Genomic DNA, 12,024 nt, shown 5'->3' on the forward strand with positions numbered 1-12,024 from the left:
TCACTTGTGTTTCAGCAGAGACTCTAAGGCAGGCAGAGGAGAGGGAAAGCTTTGTGGTGGAACAAAGGAACGTTCCATGTGTGATTGGAGGCTGTTGGCCTGGAGAAGCTGGGGGTGGGTTAACTAGAGCATCCAATGTGATTGGTAAGCGGAGCATATTTGACTTACTCTGGTTGGTCCTAAGCTGGAAGCAGGGACAAAAATTAGGGAAGCTGTTATTAATCAAGTCCTGGCCATTTGGGGCGAATTGTTACAGATGTTATTGTTCAGCTTCCTGGGTTGTGACTAGAGATGGCATCTGACTTCCTCCAAGCTGGCCTCCTAGGCTGGTCACTGTACATAGGGGTGGGTTTCCCAGGCAGGCTGCTGCAGGTTTGGCTTCTGTTCTATTTATGATCTGGCCATCGTCTGTTGGTATATTTTGTCTCTCGCCAGGCTCCGCATTTTCTCAAGCTATTTGAAGCAGTCTGTGTTTTATGTAAAATCCCGTGTTCCAGCGTTCTCTTCCCCTTGTCTTCTCTATCAAATGTGACCATTTCTAAAACGTTTGATGTGCAAAACCAGTCACGGGGCTCTGCTCACACAAAATGCTTTTCGGTATCTCAGGAAATCATGGTAACCGGAAGAAAGAAACAAAACGAGTGGAAAATGGCAAATTCCAGCCAAAGGAGCTTCCATGCAGAGGGGGGTTGGGGAGCAGTTAGTTGGTGCTTGTTTGTGGCCTTGACATCGCTGAGCGTAAGGCTTGGAAGGCAGAGGGTGTGGTCTTGCCCAACCAGTGGGTGTGGACTTGAGCTTGGAATTCCTCGAAAGATCTGGTGTCATGCCAGAGAAGAGGTGCAGCACTCTATTATTTTGGGGTTTGATTATGTTCCACACTGGCTTTATTTCTTTTTCCCTAGAAAAGAATTATAGCTCAAGTTTGGGTAGGTAGAAGAGGATAACTTTAGGAGGATCGTCTCAAATGGAAATGTCTGTGGCCCAGCGAGTACCGTGCGTGTGCACGTTTCCCGGTCAAGGTCATAGTGAGGCCTGTGGACTGACTGGGTGAAACAGCCCATCTGAGCACAGGATTTAACCTCAGCCGTCTTGGTGCTCCCTCCCTTTATGGATGATTTGTGGCCATGTTTTGACCAAGTCCCTTACTGAGCTGTATTTGATGGAATAAGCACCTAACATGAGGTTGGAAGAACCAAGTTCAAGTTCAGTAATCTTACGTGTGATCTTAGAACTCCAAAACATTGTGACCTTACGAAGGTCACTCTCTGGGTCTCAGTTTCTTCAACTGGAAACCAAGGACAGTCATTACAAGACCCCCTTCCTGGATTGTTGGGAAGACTAAATGAGAATTCATACAACAAGAGCCCTGTAATCTATAAAATGAGACTCAAATAATGACTTCAAAAAATAACCCCCAGATACCATGAAGTAGAGGAGGGGAACTATTTAAATTCAGAGACACTGAGGATGTAGTTAGAAACAACAGGTTGAGTAAAATCAGTTTCAGCTTTGGCATGCACCCAGAGGGTTTTAATTATGTTACTTGTAGAATAAAATATTTTGACAGGTGCTTTAAAAAACCTACATGAGGGCCCAAGTGTTGCAGAGCAGGCAGGCATATGTACAGCTCGATGCAAAGGCGGATATGCCTCCGTACACAGATCTCCCCCTTGGCTTCAGGGAAGGCCCATTGGGGTGATGGAGACTGGGGTCCCCGGGTCACTGATGGGACTTCCTTCAGGGATCAGCATTTCTTTTTCTCAGTTTTCATCACGGAGCTCTGGTCAGTTTCAGCAATCGGGGAGGGCCGCATCAAGCAAGATTCACCTCATGGGCTTGGATCTGAGGCCAAAATGCTTATGAAATATTAACCGAGGACAGTGTAGCATTTTATCATGGCATGGGTTTTGATGTTAACTGTCTCTTTGGGAATTCACACTCATTCTGTGTGTGTAAAACTTCCACATCACGCTGCATTCTCCCAAGCCACACCCCTTCGGATCAAGGATCCTAATTAGTGATCTGTCTCATGTTTTATTAAGGCCCTGGCCTCTAGAGCCGGTGATGAGTTGAGGGAGGGCCTGAGGATGTATTTCCAGGAAGCTTTCCGTGCTGGCACTCACTCCGTCTCTGTAGTGTCTTCCTGTTTGCTTTGGGAGGTCTCTTCTCTCTGAATTGTTCTCAGGAGGAAGTTGCACACTTGGCATCTTCTGCCTGGTGTCTCTGGGGCACCGTTGGTGCTCACCCCGCCACTTTGCTAACTTTCTGGCTTGACAATATGGCCCAGCAGAAAGGTGGGAGCTCCCTCAGCCCAGGCTGAGAAGGGAACTTGAAGGCACCACGGGTGCTCATGCTGTTCTGCCCAGAGGCCATCACAGTTCTGGGGCTGGGGGCTCCTCCCGCAGTCTCCCCACAGCGTGGCATGTCCCTTGACTTCTCTGTGGCCCTTCATAGGGGGTTCCACTCGCAACAGCCCTCACCGGTCATTGTTCACGTAGAAATCACGGATCCAGAAACGTTTTCGTTGTGTTTCCATTTACAGCTCAAAGCTTGTGGCATCCAGTCTGCCCTCCTTATCAGGACTTTGTTTCTCCTAAATGGGTCCAAACCCATCGGCTTGGCATTTGCGGCCCTCTGTCAACGTCTTGGCCAGTCTTTGGTCACGTGCCTCTCTTCTGCTAGCGCCACCCCCCGCAAGACAATGCCCTTTGCTTAACAAGGTTCCCATTTCGCCTTTTGGGAACCTTACGTTCTTTGCTGGTGAACCTGCCTCTGTCTCCCCTTCTGGAATGATCACTCTTCTCTGAGCCCTCCTAGAGCATATTTGCCTACTTTTTTTTTTTTTACTGTACATCTTATCCCCTTTATTCAATGTAACTTCCTGGAGAGCGGGGCCAGTGCCTTGTCCCTTTCCGTACGTGCCCACATAGTGATAGACAATAAATAGTCTCAAAAGATATTTATGCAATCATGGAATCGGAAACTATGGATTTCAGTAACAGAAGTGGCATGGGCTGGGTCTGCAGAATGCCCTTAAAGCAGGAAAAAATTGTGTAACCTTTCCCACATTGATATCATATTGAAATCTGCCTATTGAATAATAAGAATAAAGAAATAAACAGCACAGTTTAATACTTAAGAGGAGGGATTTTTGAGCTATGTTTGAGTTGGAAAGTTGCCCTGCATTTTATTGCTATGGAAGCTTCAGCAAGATATGTAATTCTCTAGATTTCAGTTTTCTCCACTATAAAGTAGAGATAACAACGTGTATTTTAGTGACCATAAAATGAGCCATTATTTTATATACTACTAAGAAGGAAAAATTGCTGTCAATTAAGCAATGATACAGTGCTTTCTGTGGCTTAGAGTTTTTATTTTATACTTATTGAAATAGCTCTTTCAGATGTAGTTAAGCTTTTGCAAAATCACATATCACTCTTTAAAAAGGAAAATATAAGGAAAATGAATGGATTAAGGTTTCCCTAAAATGTTTCATACTTAAGTCTGTCCTAAAACACAGTTCGACTCAAGTCAAGGCTCCTGTTTCTCCACACAGTAACATCCTCTGCATCAGTGAGGCAACTGGTGATGCAACTTTTTTTCTTTCTCTCCAAGAATGAACTACTGTTTTCCGTAGGATTTTCTGCCAAGCTGCTAACACCATTCTTCAAGTTTTAAATGCTGGTGCTTTCCTAATCTTACAAATCCATCTCAACAGAAGGTTTTCAGGGAACAGGACTCAAAGGGTCCTTAAATGGTTTGTACATTGAAACAGCAGGGGGATACAGATGCTCAGTCAGGCCACCAAGAGTAACGATCAGGTAATAGCAACTTCATCCAGACTACCTCCTAGATAATAGTAATTGTAAGACACATCCCTGTTTCCGAGATGTTAAAATGTAAAAAAAGGGGCTTCCCTGGTGGCGCAGTGGTTGAGAATCTGCCTGCCGATGCAGGGGACACGAGTTCGAGCCCTGGTCTGGGAAGATCCCACATGCCACGGAGCAACTGGGCCCGTGAGCCACAACTACTGAGCCTGCGCGTCTGGAGCCTGTGCTCCGCAACAAGAGAGGCCACGATAGTGAGAGGCCCGCGCACCGCGATGAAGAGTGGCCCCCGCTTGCTGCAACTGGAGAAAGCCCTCGCACAGAAACGAAGACCCAACACAGCCAAAAATAAAATAAATAAATAAATAATAATTAAAAATGAATATCTGCTTATAAAAAGAAAAAAGTCACTATAAATGTATCCTAACACAACGTTAGACCTAGAGTCTATAACTGTCTTTAAAAAAAAAAAAGTAAAAAAAAAAGTGCGTCTTAGAATAGATAACATAGAGTATATTATCACCAAGGGTTGTGGTGAGATTTGAAGGAGAGAAAGTTAGTAGCTGTTATCATGATTATGGTTATAATAAACTCTTAGGACATATAATGGAGCCCTCTAATAACAATAACTGTTGTTTATGGAGTGCTCATTAATGTGATATGTTTATTAATTATGGTGTAATTTTCATACTTAAATATTCCCTAATATATTTTTCCTTTTTTATTGAGGTATGGTTTACATTCAGTGAAATGCACGGATGTTAAGTGTACAGTTCTATGAATTCTGACACCTGTGTTATCAGCATTCCCATCAAGATATTTTCATCACCCCAGAAACATCACCCTTGTGCCTCTTCCCAGCCAGCAACCCCCCCTTCCCCAGATGGCCTCTGTTCAGATGTCTTCTGCCATGGATTAGTTTTGCCTGTTCCAGAAGTTAATATCAACGGAATCCTGTAGTATGCATTCTTTTGTGTCTTTTTTTTGAGATACTTCCATGTCACTGCGTGTATGTAGAGTTTGTGCCTTTTTCTTGCTGGGTAGTTCCGATGTACCACCGTTTCTACCTTCTCCTCTAGATGGACATTTAGGTTGTTTCCAGTTTGGGACAATGAGTAAAGCAACTGTGAACATCTGAGTCAAGTATTTTTTGATTGCATGTTTCATTTTATTAGGGAACTGTTGACCGAAACTGCCTGTCTTGGCCAGGCACGATAAGAACCCCTTCATGAGTTGTCTCACAGCAGGAGTGCCCGATAAGGGGCTGCCGTTGAAAACTAACCAGGAGAATTCGGGAGGGGCCAGAAGGAGGGAGGAGACGCCAGCCCATATGTCCTGCCAACCTCCCAGAACCCTTTGTGCTGGTATCCATCTTGGCTGAGAGATGGCGTGCGTCACGAGGAAGGACCCCGAGTCAGACCAACTGTGGGCCAATCAAGATGATGGACCAGAGGCAACCGGAAACTAACCCCATCACCATAAAGCCCAAGACTGCGAGCCACGTGGCAGAGCAGTTCTCCTGGGTTCCCTAATGCTGCTGCTCTCCGCCCGGGCGCCCCTTCCCAATAAAGTCTCTTGCTTTGTCAGCACGTGTGTCTTCTCGGACAATTCATTTCCGAGTGTCAGACAAGAGCCCACTCTCGGGCCCTGGAAGGGGTCCCCCTTCCTGCAACAATTTCTCTTGGGTAAATACCTAGCAGTGGAATTGTTGAATCAAAGGATAGGCGTATGTTAACTTTATGAGAAGTTGACAGAACCTTTCTCAAAGTGCTTGTACATTTCATGCTCCCGTCACACGTCACTCGGGAGAGTTCTGGTAGCTCCTCGTCTTTGTCAACCAGGCAGTTTCAGTCCGGTTAATCTGAGCCACTTGAATGGTTTTGTAGTGGAATCTCTATGGCTTTAATGTGCATTTTTCTGGCAACTAATGATCATCAACATTTTTCATACGCTTTTCGGCCCCAGTTATATATCTTTGTAATGTGCCTGTGGTGTCATTTGCCTACTTTTCAATAGGGTTATTTGTGTTTTAACTACTGAGTCGCAGGACTCAAGTCCTTCATCGGATGTATGCATTGTAAATATTTTCTCCCAGTCTGTGGCTTGCCTATTCATTTTCTTAATGGTATTTTTTTGAGCAGTAGACATTTTTAATTTTGATGAAGCCCATTTATTCATTTTTTCTCTTATAATTAGTATATTCTGTGTCTTATCTAAAGTTTTTCTGACTCCAAAGTTAGAAAGATATTCTCCTATATGTTCTTCTGGAAGCTTTATAGTTTTCACTTCTACGTTTAGGTCTGTGATCTCTAATTAAATTCTGTGCATGATTTGAGGTATGTATCAAGGTTAATGTTTCCCCCATATAGGTAGCTAGTTGTTCCAGAACCATCTGTTGAAAATATTTTGTTTTCCTCATTGACTTGCTTGGGCACTTTGGTTGAAAATTACTTAACTGTGTGAGGGTGGGTCTACTTCAGAACTGTCTGTTCTCTTCCATTGATCTGTTTGTCTGTCTGTACACCAGTGCCATTCTGTCTGCATTTACTGTAGCTTCAGTGTTAGTTTGAAATCAAGTAGCAAATGTCCTCTAACTCTGTTCTACCTTTTTTTTTTTTTTTTTTTTAAACACTGATTATTATTATTATTTTTTATTATTATTATTTTTGGCTGTGTTGGGTCTTCGTTTCTGTGCGAGGGCTTTCTCCAGTTGTGGCAAGCGGGGGCCACTCTTCATCGCGGTGCGCGGGCCTGTCACTATCGCGGCCTCTCTTGTTGCGGAGCACAGGCTCCAGACGCGCAGGCTCAGCAACTGTGGCTCATGGGCCCAGTTGCTCCGCGGCATGTGGGATCCTCCCAGACCAGGGCTCGAACCCATGTCCCCTGCATTGGCAGGCAGACTCCCAACCACTGCCCCACCAGGGAAGCCCTGTTCTACCTTTTAAGGATTGTTTTGCTTTAGCTAGGCCTTTGCATTTTCTTTTACCATTTTAGAATAAGCTTTTCAATTTCTACAAAAGACCCACATGAGGTTTTGATTAGAATTGTATTGAATCAATAGGTCAGTTTGAGGAAAATGAAAACCTTAACAGTATTCAGTTTTCCAATGTATATATATATACAGTATATCTTTCTAACTATTTAAGTCTTCTTTAGTTTCTGTCAGAAGTTTTAAAATGGTTTTCTGTGTAGAGGTTTTGCACATATTTCTTTAAATTTACCCCTAAGTATTTTGAGTTTTAAAATATCTTATACATGATATTTTAAAAAAATTCATCTTCCAATTATTTGCTGCTGATATTTAGAAATACAATTGATTTCTGTATATTGACCTTGATTCTTGCAACCCTGCTAAATTCAATGCTCAGAGCTTTATAGAATTTCACATTTATTCTTGTAGCCACCTGTAATGCACAGTCATATTTTCTAAGAAGTTTGCCCTGAAATCCCATATGCTGATTTCTTTGCTCAAGGTCATGCAGTTTGTGTAACCAGGATTTGAATTTGGGATTTGAATTTAGGTCTAGTTTGACTCCAAGGCCCGGTCCCTTTCCACCCTACTGTAATATTTCACCTCTTTGACATTTGGATGTTTGTATGGAGTGATGCCATGTGGCTTCCCTGGGTTTCACTGGGATATTTTTGTGTCATCATGTTTCAGAAGGACGTGAATTAGCCAATGCAACCCCTAAAACAGAATATAATGAGAATAAGTTGATAAAGGGACTTTCAGCTTAAGGAGGACACTCAGTGTGTTTCCAGATTCCTCCACAGAAGAGTGTTAATGCAGCTGGATGTAGCTGCAAAGTTCATCCCCCTTTCCCCACACTCTTAGTGTATGCTAGCTGCACCTTCCATAGGTAGGGATGTGGCAACGCTTGTTTTCCCTCCTTTTCTGCAGGAAACCATTTCTGTACAGCCAAGGAGCTCACGGAGGAGATTAGATCATTAACATCAGAGAGGGAAGGGCTGGAGGGACTTCTCCACAGACTGTTGGTGCTGAGTTCCAGGAACGTCCAGAAATTGGGAAGTGTTAAAGAAGATTACAGCAGCCTCAGGAGAGAACTGGATCAGGGGAAAACTGCCTATGGTGAGTGGTCACACGGTTGTCTGGTGTATGTGTGATATTTGTTGTATTGCTTCATGTGGACGTCACTGTGAAGGGTGTCCTGGAGTCACACAGCACTTTTCCTGGAGGATATTTTTGGCAGGAGCCTCGGCAAATGCGGCAGAATTTCTTGTCAGCTTTTGTTTGGCTATCGCATGTGATGCCTTTTCATTTTCTGTCTTTCCCCCCTCCTCTACCCTGGACTTGCTAATGGCCTTGTGATTGTTGAGAGCAATCTCCCCCTTGGCACAGTTCTTGAGAATTTGCTCTGTTTGACAATTATCTCCCTTTTGTTCCTTGGCTCGGCCTTCTGGTTTGCACAATCGCAGATGAAAGCAGGCTGGCTCTGGGAAAACTGAGAAAAGACCATTAAGCGCCTCTTCTCTGTGTGGGCTTTTCTGAGAGCTGCTTTCCCCAGGAAGAAAGATGTCGAAGATGCCAGTGCTGCCTTGGCCAAAGTATCTGTTTGTTGGAGGAGTTAAAGTATTCGTGTGGTCTTTTCCTGTCCAGTTGTTAACTGTAAATGAGGTCACCTTGAGGCTTCACTCTGAGGAATACTTTCAGAAGATTCTGGTTCAGTCCAAATTGATAAAGCCAAACCTATTTCTTAAAAAAAAACAAAACAAAAACACACACACAGTGAAGAATTTCTGATGATTCAATTTCTAATATGCAGAATGAAATCATAGGAAGAAAATTTAGATTTAAAATATATTAGATGCTGGAACCTGTTTCTTCATCAGTAAAATGAGAAGAGTATTATCCATCTCATAGGCTGGTTAAGTGGTACAAGTTAAGTGAGGTAATTTATTAAGATCCTAAGATGGTGTGTGTGTGTGTGTGTGTGTGCGCACCCTTGCACATCCGCTGGGAACTAGAGGTTGTTGGAAGGCAAAGTTCATACATAGTAAATCATTGTCCCTAAATAAATATTTACTAGGAAAATGAAAGGCATATATACAAATAAAGGACTGTATTTACAAAGTATGCTTGTTTAAAAAGAAATCAGAAAAGAATGGAGATATTAGTTAGCCAGATTGGAAATAGGGCTATTTGAAAATATTCCACAAATTGAAGTAAATGAAGATTAGTATTTAAAACCAAATAAATAAATATGAAATCAGCTAGCGGAAATAGGTGTGTCATTTCACTAGGAATAAATTTAGTTTTAAAGACTTACTAAATTTTGTAGAGGGAGGTTTCTTCACAGTTATTTGAATGACAGATGGGATGGTCAAGCATTATTGTGTCTTCTTAGCCGTGGACACCCTCAAGTTGGTTCAGCAACTCAGAACGCCTTATCTTTTTTTCACTTTTGTAGGTCAAAGCTTTGTTTTTGCCAAATATGTAACTAGAGACTGTGCGTTTGAGCCTTAAAATATAACTATAGTCCTGAGAAATGACAACACGTTCCTCCAAGATGTGATGGTGCAGTTTATTAATTATTATAGGACTAACCTTGTCTATTTTAAATGAATTTTTGCTATAAATTTTTAAAATAATAAAAAATGAAAACTATGAAATGTCTCACGTTGTCATCCCAAGTCTTTTGGTGCAAAATGGGAAATTTATATCTAAGAATAAAGAGGTGAACCAGTTTGGACGAATTTAGTTCAGCAATATTTTCTTTTTTTAAAAAATTTTATTGAAGTATAGTTGACTTACAATGTTGTGTTAATTTTTGCTGTACAGCAAAGTGACTCAGTTATACTTATATATGTATATATACATTCTTGTTCATATTCTTTTCCATTATGGTTTGTCACAGGATATTTAATATAGTTCCCTGTGCTATACAGTAGGACCTTTTTTATCCATCCTATATATAATAGGATGCAGCAATGTTTTCATTTGAGCAGTTGAGCTCTTGAAAGCCCTTAATATCTCTTTTTTTTAAAAAAAGAGCTGTAAAGTATTTTTTGAATCTCATCATTGTCACTTCACTAAGTATTTCCAAAATGATGAATAAAACATAAACAAATGGAACGAGAGATTGTTACCATGGATGATTCTAAATTGCAGATGGCCCATTACTGTTGTGAAAGCGTTCTTTATGTTTTATACTTGGATTTTGCTGGATCAGCTACCCTCTTCCCTCAGCTTTAGGCCGAAGCTAATTCTTAAGCAATCTGAGGTGACTTGGCTTTGGGTGAACCAAATTAATAATCTTGGGTTGGAGATAGTATGAGAGGCAAAGAAAGAAAGAGAGAAAGAATTCCTTAGTGAAATGAAGCTTTTACCCATTGATAGTAGTAAAACTAGACCAAAGACCATATTCTCTCATTTGCTGCATTTTGAAAGTTAAAAATCTGGAGGGAGCTCTGTGCTCAAGTTTAAACACAGAGCAAATAGAGATGTAGTACGCTTCTGCATGTATTACCATGAGCTGACTCTTTTTAATCTTAGATAAAACGTTTTAAAATAAGACTATTCAAAAAATGAGCACTGTTCAGTGTTCTTAAAAACAGATTTTGATTTCCAGCAGTGATTGCAGAATGCAGCATTTGGGAGTAAAAGGCAATTCAGGGATGTACAAGTCACTCCATGACGGTCAGGGACCCAGGCTCTGTGACGTTGGCTCCAAGTTGGCTGACCCAGCCATGTGTGTGTACAAGGGCTCTGTTTCTATAGCGGGAGGGGAGATTTGCAGTCTTAGGGCGCAGTCTGTCTCATTCAGAGGATTCTTAGTGATGGGAAGAATATGTGTAATGACTCATCACAGATGAACTTGCTCACTTACCATGTCATTACATCCTGTGTCTCTGGCCCGACTGTAAGTCCTTCGAGGTGAGAACACTGTCTTTAGGTTTCATTTGTGTCGTTGGCAGCACCCAGCACGATGTCATTAAGAATAGTAGATAGACCACAAATATTTGTTCATTTACTGGGGCCAGATGTTAAAATGAAACATTAGTCCTTTCTTCCCTTATTTTGAATCACAGACCCAGACCTTGGATCTTCTTTAAAAAAAAAAGTTGAAAATTCATTTTCCAATTTAATGAGAGCAATGATAAGTTTGATTGTCTTTCACGGAAGATGCTTGAGTTGGATATTCAGATCGGGGTGGCAGCAGACAGAACAATATGATGAGAAGGACTGAAATACGCCAATGGACTAAAGGGAGACAGAAATCATCACTGAATCTATTGACTTTTGTCTCAGTGTCACACAGTCTCTGTGAAGAGGGGAGGAAAGGGGGGCGCTTATACCCCTATCAGCAGTTCTTAAGACTTCACGTTTGAAGTCTGAGCAGTTTTAGGTGCAGTGAAATAGAACGAAAAGCTAAATCTTTCAACCCCTGAATACTTGTGGAAATTAACTATAAACCTTTACTTATTGTGGATTTCGATGTTTTCTTTTTTTAAGGGATAGTGGGATGAAAAAAAACTCAGTAACTTTTTTACCGTTTGCTACATCTGCTTTTCGGAAAAAAAAGACAACCCTGAGATTTACATAACTGTTTTTCCATCCCTTGTGGATAAGTCGGTAATCTGTATTGTACTTTATTAATATTGTTGATTTTGTACTATAACTCAGATATAAATAAAGGAAGCAGACGTCAACGGGAGAGATTTAATCACAGAATAATCAGGGCTGGAATTTTAAATAGGGCATCATTAGCATGTTAATGAATTTTCCCACTTTATGCGAGCTGCCCAAGTAGAAAAGATACTGCAGATGTAGCTCAAAAAATCTGGCGGGGTCTGTGGCCCAGTGAGCTGTCAGGAATCTGTGTAGGGGCTGTGAAATGCGTAAAGAGATTCTCAGTGTGGGTGTCAAATGCTGTTTTTTTCTGGGAGTGATGGCTGGCTGTGTCCAGCTTAAACTCATTTATTTGCCTTTCAGTGAGTAAGGAGGAAGTAGAAGGCAGATAAGGGGCAGTTTTTGGTTTTTTTTTAAGTCTTTGTTGAATTTGTTCCAGTACTGCTTCTGTTTTATGTTTTGGTTTTTTGGCCAAGAGGCATGTGGGATCTTAGCTCCCGGACCAGGGATCGAACCCGAACCCCCTGCGTTGGAAGGCGAAGTCCCAACCACTGGACCGCCAGGGAAGTCCCAAGGGACAGTTTTTAAGGGTGATAAAGTTGAAGT

The 12,024-nt window shown here is 41.8% G+C and overlaps 1 protein-coding gene across 4 annotated transcripts in view; it reads left to right on the forward strand.

Moving 5' to 3' along the window:
- The window catches only part of DISC1 (DISC1 scaffold protein), a 349,458-nt gene that overhangs the window by 151,910 nt on the left and 185,524 nt on the right, over positions 1-12,024 (forward strand). For all 4 annotated transcript variants that reach the window (XR_009498091.1, XM_059900957.1, XM_059900954.1 and 1 more), the window contains exon 9: positions 7,729-7,917. Coding sequence is in view for 3 of the 4 variants with exons in the window: in XM_059900957.1 (XP_059756940.1) it covers positions 7,729-7,917 (189 nt within the window). In the remaining variant the exon portion in view is untranslated. The remainder of the gene's footprint in view (positions 1-7,728; positions 7,918-12,024) is intronic.

Source organism: Balaenoptera ricei, chromosome 16, assembly GCF_028023285.1.
Source record: "Balaenoptera ricei isolate mBalRic1 chromosome 16, mBalRic1.hap2, whole genome shotgun sequence".
Classification (NCBI taxonomy): domain Eukaryota; kingdom Metazoa; phylum Chordata; class Mammalia; order Artiodactyla; family Balaenopteridae; genus Balaenoptera; species Balaenoptera ricei.